The sequence below is a fragment of the Rhamphochromis longiceps genome, linkage group LG8 (assembly GCF_057381845.1).
Source record: "Rhamphochromis longiceps isolate RC_006_pf linkage group LG8, R_longiceps_female_GT1.1, whole genome shotgun sequence".
NCBI classification, from domain to species: domain Eukaryota; kingdom Metazoa; phylum Chordata; class Actinopteri; order Cichliformes; family Cichlidae; genus Rhamphochromis; species Rhamphochromis longiceps.
The window spans coordinates 19854891-19876889 of record NC_140564.1 but is presented as its reverse complement, the minus strand read 5'-3'; the positions used below and the strand labels follow the sequence as shown (position 1 = coordinate 19876889).

Sequence of the window (21999 nt, the reverse complement as noted above, 5' to 3'; positions counted from 1 at the left end):
AGATCAAGTTATTACAGAGAGAGGAGAGCAAACAGGCCAAGAGAGGGAAAATGATGAAGCAGCTGCAGCAACTCATTCTACTACAGGGTTTGATTTAGGTGACAAAGACACAGGGCCCAGACAGGTGAAGCTGAAGAGCTATCCACATGATACTTTTGGTACACAGAAGCGAGCATTTAACCACAGCTGGTTTGAAAAGCACAACTGGTTAGAATATTCAGTCAACCAGAATGCAGCTTTCTGCTTCCCATGTAGAGTGTTTGGCAAAAACATCAAACATGATAGTTTGGTCAGTAACGGTTGCAAAAACTGGAAGAAAGCTTTAGTCATCTTTGGCAAGCATGAGATGGCACAAACACATAAGGACAGTGTTGTTACATGGAAAAGCTACCAGGGAACTAGCAAACAGGGAAACGTTGCACAGATGATAGCAACTGCAAATGTGAGTGAGATAGTCGAAAGAAGAGAGTATCTCAGACGAATTGTTGCAGTCTCCTCTATGTTAGGGAGACAGGGACTCCCTTTTCGTGGCCATGATGAAGGTGAAGACAGCCCAAACAGAGGGAATTTTCTTGCGTGCATGGAGCTTTTGAAGGAGTTTGATGCTTTTCTTCAAAAACATAATCCCCCATCAAATGCACAGTATATCTCACCAACATCCCAGAATGACATGATTGACTGTTGTGCCCAGGAAGTTACTAGTGTCATTGTATCTGAAATGACAAAGTCTAAAGTCTATTCCATCATGGTGGATGAGGCAAGGGATAAAAAGGCAGAACAGTTAGCTGTTTGTGTCAGGTACGTGTCAGAGGGGGCAGTGAAGGAGCGTTTCCTTGCACTTGCAGAGATAAAATCATTTGATGCCCAGTCCATTGCAAATGAGATTCAGCAGCAGATCCAAAACTATGGTCTTGCAGAGCTTAAGTGTGTAGCACAAACATATGATGGTGCAGCCGTTATGAGTGGCTCCACTGGAGGTGTACAAGCACATTTTAGAAGGCTCCATCCTGAGGCTATCTATGTGCATTGTTATGCTCATCAACTCAACCTGGTTTTGTGCAATACTTGCAAGGCTGTCCCAGAGGCTGTGGAGCTTTTCAGCTTGTTGGAGTGTGTGTATTCTTTCTTCAGCACCTCCCTAGTCAATCATCATAAGTTCATGGAGACTCAGGCAAAGCTTGGATTGACAAAAACTGAGCTTGTGCAACTTTCAAACACTCGCTGGGCATGTCAGTTGCGATCAATCAGTGCAGTTCTTGAGACATTGCCTGCCATTTTGGAGTGCCTATCTGCAATTGGATCCCCCATAGCTGTTGGTCTCAGAGCAAAGCTCTACAAGTTCTCAGCAGTCTATGCACTACTGATGTTTCAGTCGATTCTGTCTGTAACCGAAGGACTCCACAAATTCCTGCAGAAAGAGACTTTAGACCTGGCAGAAGCTTTTATCTGCAAACAAGCTGTGTGTGACACACTTAAGGGCAAACACTCAGATGCATTTGCTACAGAGCTGTATGAGAAAACCAAGGCCCTGTGTAACACCCACAGTATCCCTGAACCAGGTGCCAAGACAAGGCACAAACAGAGGGAAATGGAGGATTTTGTCCTGGAGGCAACTGTGGGTTCACGCACTGAATTGAACAACTCAGACACATTGAAAAGAGAGTTACTTTTCCCTTGTGTGGATCGGATGGTTGGCGAGCTTGATCAAAGATTTTGCAGTGTAGATGCAGGGCTGCTAAAAGGCGTCCAGGCATGCAGTCCTAAATCTGAGAACTTCTTGAGTGAACCACACTTGAATGAACTTGCAAAGCACTACAGACTTGACCTGAAAAAAGAGGAGGTTCTGGTGGCCAGAAACTTTCTTACCCGGAAAACAGAGGCTGGATGTCCACCCAAAAATATGTTGTCTGTGTACAACCTCCTTGATTCAGACATGTTTCCCTCTCTGAAGGCAACCATCCAAGTTGCCCTAACAGTGCCTGTCAGCAGCTGCTCGTGCGAACGGTCCTTTAGTGCACTGCGTCGGCTGCACTCCTGGCTGCGTCAAACAATGGGTCAGAAAAGACTTCACAGTCTTGCAGTCATGTCTATTGAAAAAGACACGCTTCAGCATCTGAGTCACAACAGAGTGATTGACCGATTTGCCACTCTTAAAAACAGACGTCATTCTTTGATGCTTCCACCCACCAAGTAACTGGTGATTGCAGCCAGAAAAATGTACTTTTTTATTTTCAGTTTTTTTCTTGTTATTGATGCAGCAAACACATTTCCTCTGTTTTTTTGTTGTACTGTATTATAAAGCAGACTGAAATAAAACAATAGATCTATTGGTGGCCTAGGATGTTTAATCTGTCCAAAAAAGTAGGAAAACAATTTCTCAGTCTTTGTTTTCTGTTTGTGAAATTTTGTGCTCATTCACTACGTTCGTTCATGTCGTGTGCATCTCTTGGGGGCTAAGCCCCCCCTGTCCTTAAAACCTAGTGACACCCCTGATCAGCTCCATCACCTAGTGGGGGTGGGGGGGTCATAGTTTGGTCCCACCTTCACTGTTGTGATTGGTGTGGGGGTAGGGACAGGCTTGGGGCGTCGGGGGATTCCCCAGGACCATCTTCCTTGGAGGGCTCAACCCGGGGTTGCGGTCATGGCCTATTAAGGGCTCTGTTGGCTCTTAGGTGACAGTTTCCTCGTGGCTGCGTGCAGCGGGGCTAGGGGAGGGTCTGTGCTGACGGATGTGGGTTACTGACCTGGTAGCCTGGCTGCCCCTGGGTGGGTCTGGGACAGGCGTGAGGTTCTGGGGGTGCTCCGTCTCTGGGCTGGGGCCCTGGCTGGGCCTTGGGGGCTTGGGTCCTGGTTGGTGTGTTGCCGGGGTTGTGGGCGGGTGGGTGTATGGGGGCCCAGCCCTGGCATCGGGTGCCGCCAGTGCATCGAGCCACCTGGGGGGCTCTTCAACTGGTGGGGGAGGCTGTTACATCTTGCAGGTGGTCTTCTCTCTTCAGGAACTCACTCTGCAGGAGGGGGAGATAAAGGAGAGGTGGCGGAAGATCTCAGCCTGGCCGTCTATCGTCTTGTGTAGTCTGGAAGATGAGTGTATGACGGGGTGGGTGCAGTTTTCTCTGTGGTGGGGTTGGGTGGGCTGTCCCGGGCTCTGTGGGGCCAGGCGGCGCTGCTGAACTGGGCCCCGGTCTGGATGGGCCTGGGCCCCCTTTCCCTCGTGGGTTGCAGAGTATGGGGGTGCCTATTGGGGTCAGCGGGGGAGCTGGCCCCAGGGAGGGGTCACTTGCCCCTCCCTTCCTTCCCTCCCCATCCCCAGCTGCCTCCCTCTTCCCGCTCCACCACAATCACCCACACATGCAGGGCCTTGGGGTAAAGGTGTGTCACCAGGGTGCAGGGGAGGCATCCCCCCCCTCTGTCCCCTTCTGGCTGCCTGTGCCTCAATTTTATCCCACAACTTAGACATTACTCACACTCTCATAACACATACACATAGGACCTTGGGGGTGGGCACGCTACACGGAATCCAAAAGACCATCAGGGTGTACAACCTCACCCCTGGCGTCGTTGCCCACCTCTCAATTTTAAATACATGTAGACATTGAGGGCCATCAGGAGGGGCTATGCGCTTACCTGCTGCTCTCTGGCAGGTAGCTCCATGCCCTCCTGGGTTTTAAATGCACCTTAGAACACACATGCATCAACACTACATATGAGCGGGCGGAGGGAGGTTTGGAGTCTTCACACACCCCCGTTCTCTGCGAACTGTTGGAGCGGGGGGTCTGGGAGGAGGAGTTGGCCGTCCGATTGGGGTCTGGAATGTGGGGCCTCCCTGCTGCTGCCGAGTCGGGGCGGTCTGCTTCTCCCCACCGCAGGGAAAAGGGTAACACTACCTGGGTCTGGGTGCAGTTTCCCCCTCCAGGGACAAGGGTACCTAGACCTGGGGTATAGAGTAAGCTTGGGGAGTGTGATTGTGTGTACAGCGTCTCTTCATGTCTGTCTCCACGTTGGGTGAGTGTTGAGTAATTGCATATGAGAGCATGAGGGTGGGAATGGATGTCTGTATCTGTGTGTGCCTGTATGTCTGTGTCTATATGTCAGGTTGGGTATCAGACGCCACCTCTCTGGGGACATCTCAGGCCCTCCAATGTATGGAGGACTATCTCCCCCACCACTTCCCCTGCCAGTGGCAGACGCCCTCAGACATCGGTGTGTTGGTGGTTCTTTGTGTCCGGGGGTGGGCGTCCAGGTACACACCGGCTCACTCCTTGGTGGCTGCTTGTCGGGGCCTGGAGCCTGGGGCTCGCTCGGGCCACTTCGGGGGTGGGGTGCCCTCAGCCTCTCGGCCTGGGGCTCGGTCACTCAGGCACAGCTGGCTGCCGGCCGAGCTCACGGGCACGTCACTGCAACTCCCCCTGGCTTCTGCTCCGCAGCTGCTGAGTGACCTCTCATCTGGGGCTCTCCTCAGCTCTTTCCGGGACAGTGGCGCAGCTGCCCCTCTGTTGGTCTTCCTTGGTCTCTTGTGTTCTGAGGGCCTCTGGATGTCTGGAGTTTTGATCTCCTCCATACCTGCTTCATGCCCTGGAGGACGGGGCTGTGGCTCCCCCACACCCTCTAGCAGATCATTTAAATACAAGCGCGCTCATGCTCACAGGTGTACACACGGGTGCTCACACACACAAACGACACCCTTTTTGGCTCCTATCTCAAAGCACACTGTGCGCTGTCGATCTTACGTGCTGGACAATATTTAGTATTTACTGTTATATTCCCATAGATCATCGTGATGTTGTTTATTATGTTGCTCTTTTTTTTTCCTTCTGCTTGTTTTCTCTTTTTTCTTTCTCAACAGGTGATCCAGGTGATTGATATATGTATTTTTTGTCTGCTTATTTTGTTGGTTTTTGTTTTTTGCCCCTCTCCCCCGTCCCTCTTCCCCGCTGTTTTTCTTTCCCTCTTTTTTTCTCCCCTTTCTTTTCCCCAGTCAAGTCTGTCCCGTATTTAGCAAGTGAAAATAAAATAAAATAAACAATAAAAGGTGAATCAAATAGACCATTACGGCAAGGCTGGGATGGTCCATTTGGTAAAGTAAATCCGTTGGGCATCTTTCTTCGCCTTTAGGCAATAATTCTGATGGCAAAAGAGCCTAACGGGACAGGCAAAAACAAAACAAAAAAAACAACAACAAAAAAACAAATAGAATAGGATTTGGACATACTGGTTTGAACACTACAGTATTCATGATAGGGAAACATTATACAGGGAAATGTGGCTACTGTGGAGAAGAGGAAACTATAGAACATGTTATATTACACTGTCAGAAGTATCAGGTGGAGAGAAGACAACTGACCCAAAACCTCAGCAGCATAAAAATGAAACTGGATCTTATTGAATTACTGCAAAAGTAGTCAAGAAGTGAAAGTTAACAGGCCTTATTACAGTTTGCAAAAGACACTAAATTGTTTGGGAGGATTTGAGGGGTTTTTTTTTAGTTTTTTTTTATCGACGTTCCAGTCCACGCTCCATACCAGTTGGTGGTGGTAATGTACCATTTTGTTGTTTGTGTAACCCAGATCATTGGTTGAGTATGGGATTTCTGATTATTTGTGGTCACTGAACGCACCACTGTGCCGTGCGCATAGCCACTCTCTAGTCCAGCTACGGAGTTTTTCCTTCCGTTCATCCGATGAGGCGCATGCTGCTCTCGTGCCCTCTACGAGCTGGAAATTCGGGAAAAAGTCTTGTAGCGGTTACAAACGTGAAGCGGAGCTGAGTCCGACAGCATTCGCCATTACACGAACTCCTCTGGCTGGTTTGTTTGCCCTTTTGGTGCCCTGGATCCTACTGGATGAACTGCCTTGTGGAAGTCCTCATCTGATGACTCTGCCGAACCGTCCTGGCAAATAGATGGTCGTTGCTGCTTGCTGGATGCTATTATTGGATGCTACACCGTTCCAACAGAGCGGTAGGAACAATTCAAAGGGCCCCAACGATGCGCTTTATTTTTCCCTGAGCTCAGGTGATTTTTTTTTTTTTGGCCAAAGGACCTTAAAGGATACATATTTGATTTTATTTATTTATTTATTTTATTTTTCTTATGACACTGAGTGGAAAGGCACTACAAAAAAAAAGGGGTTTATTATTTAAAATTGTGTCTAATAAATGTGTTTATGTTAAGTAAGTGTGGTGTCCATTGTGTGCTGGAAGCCTTATTGTTCCTGTGGTGGAGCAGCTACTACCAATCTCCTTTACGAAACTAGCTTCTGACAGGATATAGATATTTGGGATACATTTGATTTCTTGTAACCTATTTTTAGAGAAACTGTGATTCTGGGTTAAACATCGGGGTGAAATTGATGACACTGACACCTAGTGAACTGCCCAAGGTCAACAGTCCTGATTTCCACGCATTAAAGGTTTGGCGTAAGTACAGATTGCGTTACAAGTGGCGAGCCAGCCAGGAGATTGGTGAAAAGTAGCACCTTGACTTTCCAGCTCACAACACCTACCTCTTTTCCTTGACCCTATTGTGTTGGACATGGATCTTTGCAGACGTTTTGATGTAGATGGCCAGTGCTCACTTTTTGTGACTGGCGTTGAAGGGATTTACACAGATGATGACATTGCTAGTGTTTTTTCAGTAAATGGTAAAGTTTCTCGGATAGTTCGAATTCCAGATGAATCAAACCAGCCAGAGGGTAGAGTCCTGATACAATATTTGTCCGATCAAGCCATTTCCAAGATCAACCCCCAGATCTTAGGCGACTTGCCGAGCCCCAAGGATCCTGCTATCGGTTGGTCTGTCAAAACCATTCGAGATGTTGCTCAGGAAGAGGTAGGCAAGGAGTTAGCTCGTAGATATTTAGAAGAACTGAAGGCTGTTGGAGATAGTGGTAAAGCAGGTTTCTTGAGTGTTATTCAGAGTGAGGTCAAAGAAGTTCGACATAACTCTGAGATTCCTGACACACAGCCACACACAGCTCAGGATGGTGACACATCCCTCCATGACATTGTAGCTAGTGATCATGATGAACCTAATCACTACACACAGACCCACAATGCACCTGATAGTGCTGTGGTGAACCCTGTTAATATCGACCGCAGTCTCCTTAACCCACCTCAGATTCAAAAAGTTGTCGTTGAGCACGTTATCAGAAATGACTCAACAGCCCCGTGGTCTACACAAACCAGACTGCGCACCTTTTCTGGCCGTGCTCCTAGGCCCAATGGTGAGGTAGACTATGAAACATGGCGCACACAAGTGGACCTTCTTGTCAGTGATTGCTCTCTTAGTGATGTGCAAAAGGTTAGGAAAATACTTGAAAGTTTGCTAAGTCCAGCAGCCGATGTTGTTAAGTTGCTTGGTGTGAGTTCACCACCCAGGGCTTATGTTAGGCAGCTCGATTCCGCTTTCAGTGTTGTAGAGGACGGAGAAGAGTTATTTGCAACCTTTCTCAGCTCCAACCAGAATAGCGGAGAAAAGCCCTCAGCATATTTGAACAGACTCCATAGCCTCCTTACTCGAGCTATTTCTAGAGGGGGAGTCTCTGTCGAAACTTTGAGCGAACACCTACTCAGACAGTTTATTAGAGGCTGCTGGGACCAGAGTCTCATTATAGCTCTCCAACTAGAAAACAAAAAGAACAGTCCACCAACATTCCCAGATCTACTCCTTATGTTGAGGACCGAGGAAGGTCGTAGATCTGCAAAGCTAGACAGGATGAAAAAACATCTGGGTGCTACAAAAGCAGCTGTACATGCCCACTCCATTTTTGATGTACCCTCCTATGATGATGAGCCCGTTCCAACACAGACTGCAAAGCAGAGCGAAGCATCTAAGCTTGAGAGGAGAATGGATGAGCTTTCAAAGCAGGTAGAGAAACTGAGTCAAAGGTCCAAGAATTCTCCTTTTGACAGTGAGCTTAGTGCAGCGTTAAAACAGAGACAAGAAGAAACTGTTAAACTTGAAAGCAAAATAGATGAGTTGTCTAAACAACTCAGAGAGCTCACTCAGAACCAAAAATGTCCTAAAGAGAATAATAGTGGCAAAGACTTCCTTGCGGCAAGAAATAGCAGTGCCAGGAGACCAGTTAAGGTTCCCTCTATGCCAAAAGCATGGTTCTGCTTTAGATGTGGTGAAGATAACCACATTGCCGCTCGATGCCCAAATGAACCCAACCAGGCACTAGTCCGCCAGAAGAATGCTGAGTTAAAGGAAAAGCAAGGAAGGTTCCAAGCCCAACAGGTTACTGAGCCTTTTGCTTTAAACTTGTAGCGGCTCCTGCTGTGGGACGTCCAGGAGCTGAGACCAGCATTAGTCCCGCCTCAAGTGACCAAAGAATTGGTGTTCAGAGCAAAATAAAGACCCAGACAACGGTTCAAGATTTCAGTTCCCAATCCCGCTTGCCACCCGGTCTGATAGGTCCTCGTTGTTCAGCTTCTGTTTTGGTTGAGGGTGTGCAATGCAACTCTATCATGGATAGTGGTTCACAAGTCACTACAATCTCCGAATCATTTCACAAGGATAAGCTGGCACATCTCCCCATTCAGCCCATTCAAGCATTGCTTGAGATTGAGGGTGCAGGTGGACAGCACGTTCCCTACCTTGGTTATGTTGAGACCCACATCACTTTTCCTCACAACATTACAGGCAAAGAGGAAGAGTTGGTTGTTTTGGCTCTTGTTGTGCCTGAGTGCCATTTTAACAGCAGAATACCAGTTTTGATTGGTACCAATGCACTGTTAAGACTCCATGATAAGTTATCTGAACGTGACGGTCCAGATTTCCTTCACAGACTGTGTTCCAGAGATGTAGCACTGGTTCTCCAGCACTTGGCTAAACAAATGGATGATTGCCACATACACCCAGTGAGGTTGCACGGGAAAGTACCAGTCACCATCCCTGCCAACCACAAGTGCTGTTTAATGGGCGATGTTAGGCTGAGAAAGAACACTCCTAACGTAAGTTTCGTCCTTGAACCAAATGAACACGACAAGTTACCTGGTGGTTTATTTCTTGAAACTGCTTTGATAGACATCCCTTACAAAGCTAAGAGTAAGGTTCCAGTCGTCTTGCAGAACTTGAGTGGGCATAGTATTGTATTGCAACCAGGAAGTACAGTTGCCCAGGTATGTGTAGCCCAGCACATTTCACCCCTGGTGCCTGTTTCAAATGCTTCTTCTCATGACAAGTTTGATGGAGAGAAGCTTAAGTTTAATCTTGATGAGTCACCCATCTCTGAAGAATGGAAAGAGCGCATCAACACCAAGCTCAAGTCTATTTCAGAAGTGTTTGCGGTTGATGATCTGTCTTATGGTCACACCACTGTGGTAAAACACCACATTCGGCTGAACGATGACACGCCGTTTAAGGAACGGTCGAGGCCCATCCATCCAAGTGACAGAGAAGCTGTCAAGCAACACCTCAAAGAACTGCTTAATGCAGGGGTTATTAGGGAGTCAGAGAGCCCCTACGCATCTCCAATAGTAGTTGTGCGTAAAAAGGATGGTTCAATCAGGTTGTGCGTTGATTACCGCAAGTTGAACGCACGGACCATTAGGGATGCTTATGCCCTCCCAAACATTGAGGAGACCTTCACGGCCCTTAGTGGTGCCAAGTGGTTCTCGGTCATGGACCTCAAATCAGGCTATTATCAGGTTGAGATGGCCGAGGAAGATAAAGCTAAAACTGCTTTTGTCTGTCCTCTTGGGTTTTATGAGTTTAATCGCCTGCCTCAGGGCGTTACAAATGCCCCAAGTACGTTTCAACGACTGATGGAGAAGTGTGTTGGGGATTTGAACTTGAGTGAGGTACTTGTGTTTTTGGATGATCTGATTGTGTTTTCAGACACCCTGGAGGAAAATGAGGTGAGACTCATGAGGGTGCTGAACCGGTTGAGGGACTTTGGGTTGAAGCTGTCCCCAGAAAAATGTCATTTCTTTAGGCCCTCGGTGAAGTACCTTGGCCATGTGGTTGATGCCCAAGGAGTTCACACAGATCCTGATAAGATCTCAGCTTTGAAAACATGGCCTCGTCCTACAAACAAGAGAGAGTTAAAATGTTTCCTAGGCTTTGCCGGTTATTACCGGAGATTCATTGATGGATACTCAAAGATCGCAAAGCCTTTAAATAGTCTCACGGCTGGTTACTACTCACCCAAAAAGAGGGGTAAAGTGTATCTTGGAGAACATTTCAAACAACCATCAAACATTAACTTACCTTTTGGAGAGGAGTGGACACCTGAATGTGAAAATGCGTTTAAGACTTTGATTGAGAGACTGACATCGGCACCTGTCCTTGCTTTTGCCAACCCAGAGCTACCATATGTCGTGCACACTGATGCCAGTCGTTAAGGCTTGGGTGCAGCGCTCTACCAAGAGCAGGACGGGAAGCTGAGAGCTGTGGCTTATGCAAGCAGAGGACTTTCCAAAAGTGAGAGAAACTATCCCACTCACAAGCTTGAATTTCTAGCTTTGAAGTGGGCAGTTTGTGAGAAGTTTAACAGCTACCTTTATGGTGCTAACTTCACCATTGTGACGGATAACAATCCTCTCACGTATGTACTGACATCTGCAAAGTTAGATGCTGCTGGTCATCGCTGGTTAGCTGCGCTGTCTACTTATCAGTTCACCGTTAAGTACAGGGCCGGTCATGCCAATCGCGATGCAGACGGGCTGTCCCGACGACCACAAGCTCCTCCTTTTGAAGATGAGGATTTCATCAAAGAAAGGGAGAGAGTTGATGACATGAAAAACCGTCTTCTAGAGGTGAGCAACGAGATGAGTCACGAGGTGGTATCTGCCTTATGTCAACGCCATCTTGTGGTGTCAAAGATCGAGCACTGTTCAAATCTAGAACAACCCTTGGCTGTAGAGTCTCTTGCTGTTGATCCCTCAACAGTTGCGGATGTATTTGGAGAAGACACATTACCATCTATGACAAGCTCTGACTGGTATAAAGCTCAGAGGGATGACCCGGTTGTCTCACGTGTCATCACCTTCGTTGAAAGAGCTCAAAAGCCCAGCTTCAGAGAAACAAACCTTGAAGTTCCTGATGTTAGGCTCCTTCTCAAGGAGTGGAGAAGACTCGAAATGAGAGATGGAGTATTGTACAGGAAATGGACAAATAGAGACAACACTGTATGGCAGTTAGTCCTACCTGAACAGTTCAGAGGGAAAGCGTTGCGTGGAGTGCATGATGAAGTTGGTCATCTTGGTTTTGAACGAGCACTGCATCTTGCCCGTTCCAGATTCTATTGGCCAATGATGACAAAGTCTGTAGAAGAGAAGTGCAGACAGTGTCCACGCTGTGTCAGGAGGAAAGCAGTGCCTCAGAAGGCAGCGCCTCTTGAAAATATTATAGCAACTTACCCGCTTGAACTCGTCTGTATGGACTATTTGTCAGTTGAGCCAGACAACAGAGACACCCGGAACATATTAGTTATCACTGACCATTTTACGAAGTTTGCTGTGGCAGTGCCAACTAAAGATCAGAAGTCCAGGACCATTGCAAAAGCTCTGTGGGAGAACTTCATAGTTCATTATGGGTTTCCCAGTCGTCTACTCAGTGATCAGGGTAGAGACTTTGAATCTCACACAATCAAAGAGCTATGTGCGTTGATAGGAGCAGACAAAATCCGCACTACACCTTATCATCCTCGCGGAAACCCGGTGGAAAGGTTTAACCGGACGCTTCTTGATATGTTGGGTACGTTGGAAGAGGAAGACAAATCTCACTGGAGGGACTTTGTTAAACCCTTAGTTCATGCGTATAACTGCACGAGGAACGACACAACTGGTTTCTCTCCTTATGAACTGATGTTTGGCAGACAACCCCGACTACCCATTGATTTAGTCTTAGGTATCCAACCTGAAAATGCCAACCATAAGTCTCATTCAGAGTATGTGAACAACCTTCGTCAACGTCTGGAGGAGAGCTACACCCTAGCTGCAAAAAACTCCCAGAAGATCGGAGAAAGGAATAAAGTTAGGTTTGACAAGAGGATTAGAGTGGCCGAGCTCTGTGCAGGTGACAGGGTTTTGGTTAGGAACATGAGTATCAGAGGTAAACACAAAATCTCAGACAGGTGGGAACAGAAAGTACATGTTGTGGTTAAACGAATCAATGATGGCCCTGTCTATGTTGTGGAACCCGAGTTGGGAGACGGACCAAAACGCACCTTACACAGGGATCTCCTTCTACCGTGTGGGTTCTTACCTGTGGAAGAAATAGCAGGGAGCAGATCTCATGGGTCCTCTAAAGGGAAGAAACTGAGAAACAAAGCCGAAAGAGAAGTACAATCTTCTGATAACCCTGATGGTCAGGAAGATGAGGTATACAGTGATGAGGACGAAGTGTATCCAGCTTTTGTGGTTCCAGAAATAATAACCAGAGGTCCTTTTATCCAGACTGAAAGGCAGGTTATCACACCTCAGCTGTCCACTGGGGATGTGCATTCTAGGTTGCCCCGTGCAGAGCCACAAGACGAGTCACACGCACGAGAAACACCCAGTCATGTTTCTGAACCTGAGCCTTTGTTACACTCAGAAAGCAATGAGGTGACCACATCTCCCATTCCATCTGATGAAGGTCCAGGTTGGGTTGTTATTGACATTCCTGAACAAACAGAATCTGTTGAAATGAATCAAGGAAGCAGCGACACTGCTGAGCGGAGTTTAGAGCCAGAGACAGTAGAGTTGCGGCGTTCTGGGAGAGAGAGACGCCAACCTCGTAAACTAACTTATGATGAGTTAGGTGAGCCTTTAATTTTGGCTCTCAGTTCCTTTTTGTCAGAGTTTCGCAATTGTATTCTCTCAGAGCACTTTCCTTCACACACCTGTTAAGTCAAGTGTGCATGCAGAGACTCATGCACTTTAGAGGGGGAGAGTGTAACCCAGATCATTGGTTGAGTATGGGATTTCTGATTATTTGTGGTCACTGAACGCACCACTGTGCCGTGCGCATAGCCACTCTCTAGTCCAGCTACGGAGTTTTTCCTTCCGTTCATCCGATGAGGCGCATGCTGCTCTCGTGCCCTCTACGAGCTGGAAATTCGGGAAAAAGTCTTGTAGCGGTTACAAACGTGAAGCGGAGCTGAGTCCGACAGCATTCGCCATTACACGAACTCCTCTGGCTGGTTTGTTTGCCCTTTTGGTGCCCTGGATCCTACTGGATGAACTGCCTTGTGGAAGTCCTCATCTGATGACTCTGCCGAACCGTCCTGGCAAATAGATGGTCGTTGCTGCTTGCTGGATGCTATTATTGGATGCTACACCGTTCCAACAGAGCGGTAGGAACAATTCAAAGGGCCCCAACGATGCGCTTTATTTTTCCCTGAGCTCAGGTGATTTTTTTTTTTTTGGCCAAAGGACCTTAAAGGATACATATTTGATTTTATTTATTTATTTATTTTATTTTTCTTATGACACTGAGTGGAAAGACACTACAAAAAAAAGGGGGTTTATTATTTAAAATTGTGTCTAATAAATGTGTTTATGTTAAGTAAGTGTGGTGTCCATTGTGTGCTGGAAGCCTTATTGTTCCTGTGGTGGAGCAGCTACTACCAATCTCCTTTACGAAACTAGCTTCTGACAGGATATAGATATTTGGGATACATTTGATTTCTTGTAACCTATTTTTAGAGAAACTGTGATTCTGGGTTAAACATCGGGGTGAAATTGATGACACTGACACCTAGTGAACTGCCCAAGGTCAACAGTCCTGATTTCCACGCATTAAAGGTTTGGCGTAAGTACAGATTGCGTTACATTTGCCAACCGCCAATAAAAGTCAGAAGAAGAAGAAGAAGAAGAAGGAAAAAATTGCCCTGAAGTCGAATCAGGAGAAATACCACTATATATTAGAAGGCAACAGTTAATGGTTAACGATTGGATAAATTTGAAAGGTCATAATAAAAATCATCCTGTTAGGAAAGTGTTGGGAAAGAGGAAAAGATTTTAAAAATAGTTTTGGGTGGGTTGGGTGGGTTTAAGGCCTACATGGAAATACATTAAAATAGATAGATCATTATCGGATATTAAGAAGAGAAAAATGACAACAGATATTTGTCAAGAATTTTATAATCAAGTGCAGAACAAGTACAGTGACTATTTACAGATGGATTGAAAGATCCAAAAACTGAAGCAACTAGTGTGGCAGTTATCATTCTGGAATATATATGCAGTAGAGTTATGCACAATATTATTTGGCTTTAGAATGGGTGGAAGACAGTAGAATTTCAAAAATAATAATTTGTAGTGATTCATCGTCAGCATTGTTAAGCATTAAAAATGGAAACACAAGTAGCCACCAGCAAATTCTGTATGAAGTTCTTTTTGCTCATCATAGATTGTGTGAAAAAAAAAAATATTAATAATGTGGACTCTGGCTCATATAGGTATTGTGGGTAATGAATGATCAGATAGGTTGACTAAAGAAGCTATTAAAAAAGTAGATGTTGATATTCAGATTCCGTTGTCGAAATCTGAAGGGACAAGTATAGTTTGGAAAGAAAGTAAGAATTTATGGAAAATGCAGTAAAAGGGAGACATTCATATAGAGTGCAAAACACAGTAGAAGTTACAAGAAATAGAGGAATAAATAGGCAGGAGATAATTATAAGTAGAATAAGAACAGGTCATTGTTGTCTGAATGGCACTCTTTTTAGGCTGGGGAAACCGACTGAAACCAACTGTCCTTTTGATTTGCCCTTGATTACACATCATTATGTTAATTGTGACAGATTTAATTATAAAAATCTGCACACAGAAACCAAGAACAGGTTAATCTTGTCATTTAGATTTAAAGCCAATTTACTGGATACCTTACCACAAGTACAGAAACACACCTCAAGAAAAAAAAAACACTTAGATGAAAAATACCAGTGAAAAGTAACTGAATAATGAATAATTACAAAAAAAAATATGGATAATTTTTGATCTTCAGAGTTTTGGTTTGTTTCTATACCAGAGTTTTAGGAGCAAGCTGTTTGACCAGCAGGGTTACCAACATGTTGGCTAGGATCAAACTGGCTAGCAGGGCCAGCAGAGGTGTCAACTGACTTTGACCACTGCTTAACTGGATCACTGGGTCAGTAAGAGAAGAACCAAAGGTTACATTTAATGTGTCCATAAACTTTATGTCATCTATAAGAGTACAGTTGAGGAGACATGAGAGCTTCAATGTACCTCTGCTCCCTGGAATTGGAACAAGCGGTCCAAGTGAGATGGATGAAGTGTCATGAAAAGATGTGTCCCTCCGGACTCGCCTGTGGTAGCCCAGGTAACAGCGCTGAGGGGGAAAAAAAATGTTTATAGGCTTCTGCTGATTTAACAGTTTCAAATTTGTACACAAGAATGAAAACCAATAAAAATGAAAACAATACGAATTAAAAACATTGGTACATACAGCTGTACAATTGTATCTCAAAAGACACAGGTGGACCCGGCAATGAAGGTAAATGGATGAATAGTTGGTAAAAGTGAACATCCTGAAGGAGAATCAGGCCTCAGTGGAGATGCCGTTCTGAATCAGCTCTACTGTTCCATCAGCTTCATTGGGACCCCTGGAAGACATTTAAATATCCCAGATTATAAAGCAAAGTAGCAGAATTCATTATGAGGAAGAATTGGTGGAGAAACCGAGGAGAGGTCTGTCTGGGGCTGACTCTTTCAAGTTTTTAATAAAGTATACTAAGACAAGGTGAACTTCTCTTACTCTGCAGTAACAAGATGGGCAGATGGGTTGGTTTGGCATGTTGACTGGTGTGGCCCAGCAGGAGTCCCGAATGGTGGAGATCTGGCTTTGATCCACTCCTTCTGTTTGCACCTCCACATTTAACCTCTGATCTATTTCCATTTCTATGTTTGTGTTACTCCTGAAGGGGAAGCGGAAGCCAGGGTCCTGGAAGGGGATCATTCTCATGCTGTACTGTCCTTGACCGGTTGCAATCTTCTTCCTAATGATGGTATAAAACACATAATAATGCTAAAAATGGGTTGATTACCAAATGATTGTAAATATGTTTTATCTATCATTTTATCTCAAGAGCTTCCCAAAAATAAAAATTTTACATTTTAATAGTGAATCCAGTTCACTTCCATGTTTACAGATGTAAACTATGAGCTTACAATGTAGTGCGTTTACATTTAGCTGCGAATGCTGTGCTAGCTGTAGATATTTGCAATTTAACATCCATGAACATTAAAATATGTAACACTGATGTGTGACAACCCCCACCCCTCTCAAAAAACTGTAGCTTTGACAAGTAGTAAACAGACCGGTAGTTATATTGCATCTTTCTACTCAGCACTCAAATCTGTTTCTGTCTCATTCACCCAATCACCCACACATTAATTTGTGCATACAGCACATTTTATCAATGCCTACGTGCTTTCAAACATTCACAGGCTCACACAACAGTGGATGCATGAGGAGTAACTTGGGATTTAGTATCTTGCCCAAGGATACTTTGGGATGTGGAGTGGAGGAATCTGGAGTTAAACAACCTTCCAAGTGTTGGAAAACCCATGCTACCACTTGAGCCACACCCTCCCTGTAGATGTAAACTCCTTGCTGGTGGTCTCGCCCCTTCTGCGTCCAGCTGTTAACAGGGGTCGGACTCCTCTACAGAGGCATAGGGACAAGAATCAAATAAAAGAAAGCCAATCTTTCAAAGAAAACTGACAAGCTCTATGATGAAGACATTACTTAATTGTTCAGCACAAACTTACTTCACAGCAAACCAGAGCGCCATTCAGGGATGTCTAGCCCAAAAACAGAGCGGGTTTTCTCATAGGCTGAGACAGCAGAACACAACATGCCATTAGCTGGAGTGTAGAGGCAGAGGTCATAGACACAGGAAGTGAAAAATGGCTCAGGGTGAGAGTGCAGGTGGCAGGCACCAAATAGTGTTAGTGCTTAGTGTTTACCGTTACTGTTTTATTGGGTCCAATCCTGATGTACACACTTTCTGGATGATTTGACAGGTATATGTCCACTGCAGACACAAATGACACACGGTTGTTTCCACGGTGATTGTTGGTGGCTATCACCTGTAACTGGGTTTCATTAGAGCCATGGCTCGTGCTCTTAGTGATGATGTAGGAGCAAGTTCCCTGGAAATGAGCCACTGCTCCATCAAAGGTGATGTAGTGTGGATCCCCCCACACTGTGCAGGTGGACATGGCATCGTAACAGCCCAGCTGGCCGTCTCTGATGGAGCACTGCTGTTCAGGAGTGCAAGATGCAGCAGAACATCACAGGTCATTTGGAGCGTGACATTCACATCTCTGGGAGCAACCGTCTGTCCAGAAGGACTCGCCAGCCTGTGTGAGAAAATTTAACTTAAGGAGAAAGAATGATCAAAGTTAATAGCAAAGTACACCATGTATTTATTGTTACCAAGCCATTATAGTAGAATTCATCATATTGGCAGCCACAGCCTTCCACTGGGACACACCTGGTTCCAGATGACATTGAAAGATGACATTAAAACTTGTTCACTTTATGACTACTAAAAACAGTTTCTCTATTATTGCTAAAAGATGACAAAATGAATGTTTCATTGTTGTCACATTGTTTTTTTTTAATCATTACTAAAGCTAGACATTGACAAAAATGAAAATTTTCCTTTTATTGCTAAAAGATGCAACATTAATATTTTATTTATGCTAAAATTTGTAAATAAATAGACATTCCTCAATTAAATTAGGTTGTCATATTGTTTTTATTATCATTGTCATTTAACATCATCATCCACAGTAGTATCCACACTCGTAGTCCAAGAGTACTTGTCTCGCGTTTGGTAAAGTGGTATAGTTGGTAAAGGTGAACATCCTGAATGAGAAACGGGCTAGGGTGGCCGTTTTGAAGCAGCTCTACTGTGCCATCTGCTGGACACCTAGTTAACAGCATAATGTGAAAGTTACAGTGTTAATGTGCAAACAACTTAGTTATGATAAGAAGATGATTAAAGTTCACCCATCACAAAAGACAAGAAAAGAAAAGAAAAGTTAAGACAATGTCTTTACTGTGTGGTGATCAGATCCCAGCGCACGGGGTAGCTGGCATGATTAACAGGCGTTGCCCAGCAAGAGTCCAGAATAGTGGAGATCTGCCGCTCATCAATTCCCTGCGTCTGAACTAGAGCAGGGCGATATGGCCAAAAATATATATATCACGATATATATTTGAAAATTTTCGATAACAATATAACTGACGATATAATTTCTGCGAGACAAAATACAACTCCAAAACTTTAGTAGCACAAAAAAACCCCATCCATTTATTTTCACTTAAATAAGCAGCTGTTTTTATGTGCATTAAAGCTATATAAACATTTAACAATGCAAATGCAAATTTCTTGCTGAAAGTGTAACCAAAAGGCATTTCCAGTAGAAATGGGCTGACATATCATGAGCATAACTATTTATAATATCCACTAAGTTAAAAAGAGGAGCTTTGCAACATTAAACTGCAATGTGCCAAATAAAAAAGTCAAATACGTATTTTTCGGCCCATAAAGTGCACGGGATTATAAGGCACAATAAGCGGAACAAAGCAGTCAGATAAACTTTGTTCAACTCATTCTTCTTGCTTCCTCCACTTCTGTACCATTCATTCATTAATGCTGTATTCTATCACAGCTGCTCTATTCCCATGTTGTTGCAGTATATTAATGTTAAGAGATATATTCTAAAACACTTCTTCAGCAGAGAATCAGAGAGGAGAAACACACAGATTTTCTTGCTAGCAAGGGCAGTCACCAGAGCGCACGCACAAGAGTGAGGCTCAGAGACTCGCACTGAGAGACTGCCCTTGTCTTTATTTATACTTCAGTGGGCGTTTCTTCCTTACATTGGAATGTGGAGGTGTATATGTATGTGTGTGTGCGTGTGTGTGTCAGAGTGTGACCCCATAAACGACTTCCCTTAACCTGCTGGTCTGGAAAATCCAACAGTTGATCTATATGTAAAAAAGGGCATTTAGACTAAAACCGACATAGCTACGTTAATCCTACCGCAAAACAATAAGACAAGGTACGACCTTTCCCAAGCGCCCAGGATGTGGGTGTGAATGCCAGAGCACTCTGGAATGCACGCAAAGCTTTTGCAGACTATTAAGGATCGCACATCCTATCACTACCATATGTAAACTTATATTATTAAAAGATTATACTGACTACTAAGTACAATTTTCCATTGACAATTAATGACTAACTACGTATTGTGGATGGATTATCTCAGTTGTTCTCCTGGCTGAAGTTTGGTCCGTTTACAACATCCTACCATGCAACTGCATTTGTCTCTAACCATCAGGAACCTTCACGTTAACTTTTATGTGGAAAAGTGAGACAAGTTTGTGGGTTTTTTGTGCAGCTTCGGCTGTCCTTTTAACTGCTCGCTGGTTAGCTAGCGTGAGCTATAAGCTAACAGCTAGCCTGGTTAATGACGCTGGAGTTCAACACGCATGCAAACAGCTCGTCTCTACTGCTTTAACTGTTAAAACAGAAGTCAATACTGGGGCTGGCAGGATTTATTATGTGAAAAAGCAGCTTGTTTAGTTTAAACAGTCTGCATTAAGCTGGGCAAACACTGTGTGATTTTTTTTTGAGTCGCGTTATTCAGCTCCTGCTCAAACTGTACAATTGAATCGCAAGGGTTAAAAGTTCATAGGTCACGATGCAGGGTCTCACACTATACGGCCTGATGCTCTGATGCGACCTGAGTGCTCAAACTGTGCATCCATAACATGAAGCTTATCATACAAAATCTGTCTCTCGCTCTCCCTCTCTCTGTCTTACAGACGCACACACACCACCACCATCAACTTTGCTAAATTACTAATGAAAAACATTGACCAGACAGCTGCAATTGAGCAGCAATGTCCATCCAACTCTTTTCATGGTTGTTGTAGTCGTCACAATTTTGTGAGGACACATTGAAAAGCCTCGTATACGGAAGCGTAGAGCTGCCACCCAGCCAAAAGAAAAATAGAAAAGTATATTGTTCTAACAATATACCTTTCACGTTTGAACAATATAATATCACGTCATTACATAATTATCACGTTCGTACAATATAAATATTATATAGGCTACATCGCAGCTCCAGTCATGGCTTCCATCAATGTCTTTCTCGTCTTTTCCCAGAGTAACAGCCAAACAGGAGGATCTATTGGCTAGCACTGCTTAGCCTTCCACGCATTCTTATTTTAAACTTAATCTGGAATTCATTGCAAACCGTTTGTGCGGGATATGAATGACAGGATTTTGTTTTTCTACAAGAGTTAGTAAAAACATCTCCAGTGTGATCAAATCTTCTTGCCAAACATCTGCAGCTTGCCAGTGTATACAGCACTATAATGACCAGACCTAATTCTTTTGAAAACCATACATCTTTCCACAGGTCTCAACTTCATCAGACGTCACCTAGACGCAGAGCTGGATGAGGCCAGCACAAACAGCAGCCTAACCGACGAAGATGATGGATCCATGAGGTCAGGAAAGCCAGAAGCAGTGGAGCTGGAGAGGTACCTTTCATGTCCATTCACTGGAGGTATGGATCTATTGCATGGCTTTCCTCACATCAAGAAGCTGTTGATCAAAATCAATACAGCTCTTCATGCATCTGGAGCATGTGAAGGACTTCTTAGTCATGCAGGACTCCTGTTCACTGCTAAACAGTTACAGCTTCACAGAAAGAACCTTGACAGCAAACTGCTGCTGAAGCTTAACCATCACTTCACTGAGTGAAGAAATGGCACATTTTTGCTAAATATGCAGAAATAAATGTACAACCTGTAGAATATTTAGCTGATGTAGAGTTTAGAAATGTGTTATCATAGAATGTAGAACTGTTGTAGAGACACTGACACTGCCCTCAATATAATCTGTCGTGAATTTAGGAGTAGGGTACCCCTCCCCCACTTGAGCTGTGAAAGTAAAACAGAGAAGAGTTAATGCTGAGTGGAAATTCCCCAGAGGATGTATGGTTGGGGGGGTCTCAACATTGTAACTGGATACCTGTGGTCTGGAAGTGAGAGGGGTTTTATGACCTCTAGGGGGTTACCTACACCCACAGTGTTTTAACGGTCACGCACACACATCCACACGCACACTTACTCATGTGCACACAGTCACACACGAGCACTCATATAGGCACGCGGGAACGCGCACATGTAGGCATTCATGTGCTCGTGCACATAGACACAGACACAGAGTTTGCAGCACACCGTGTGTGTGTGTGGGGGGGGGTTATGATGGGGACGTTTCTATAAAGCTGGCTGTAACTAACAAAGGGGTGAAGATTTTGCAGAGGGGCACCAGCCTCATCTTCCCTTCTAGAAGTGCATGCTTAAATGAAGATGAATAAAGATGAATAAAGATTTTGTGAAAATGACTACTGAGTCCGGTGCCATCTCTGGATGCTCGAGGAATAAAAAGAACCGGGGTAAAACTGATTTCGCAACAACCCATACAATTTATGGTAAACGAGCTGCCTTGTATGAACATATGTTCAAGATGGAGAGCCCGCCCCAATCCTGTGCCTCTCAGGCTACATGAGGATGATGGCTGCACATCAGCTTCTGTTTTATGGGAAGCAGGGAAAGCTGTGATGAGAGGTAAAATTTCTTTCTCATCACACAAAAAGAAAGAAGAAAACAAAAATATTCAGGAACTAGAAAAACCATCAAATCCTTAGAACAAGCCTTCGCGTCCGACCAAGATCAAGAAATAATGAACAAAATACGTAAAACAAAACTAGAATTAAATGAAATTATTAATTTAAAAAACACAATTCCTAGTACAAAGACTTCGCTTGCAGAATTTTAACATGTAACATGTCCGGTCGATTTCTAGCTAACCAGTTCAAAATAAAGAAAAAACACCAATATATGTGCTGTTAAAGATTTATCTGGGAACACAATATATGACCCTGGAAGAATAAACAACATTTTTAGGGATTTCTATGAAACTTTATATTCACCACAAATAAACCCATCTAAAA

At 44.4% G+C, this 21999-nt stretch overlaps 1 protein-coding gene across 1 annotated transcript; it reads left to right on the top strand.

Moving 5' to 3' along the window:
- Positions 1 to 53: 53 nt before the first annotated feature.
- LOC146663570 (zinc finger MYM-type protein 1-like) lies at positions 54 to 2257 on the top strand. The gene has a single exon (XM_085416414.1). The coding sequence runs from the start codon at positions 347 to 349 to the stop codon at positions 2192 to 2194; it is 1848 nt and encodes a 615-aa protein (XP_085272540.1). The 5' UTR covers positions 54 to 346; the 3' UTR covers positions 2195 to 2257.
- Positions 2258 to 21999: the final 19742 nt, after the last annotated feature.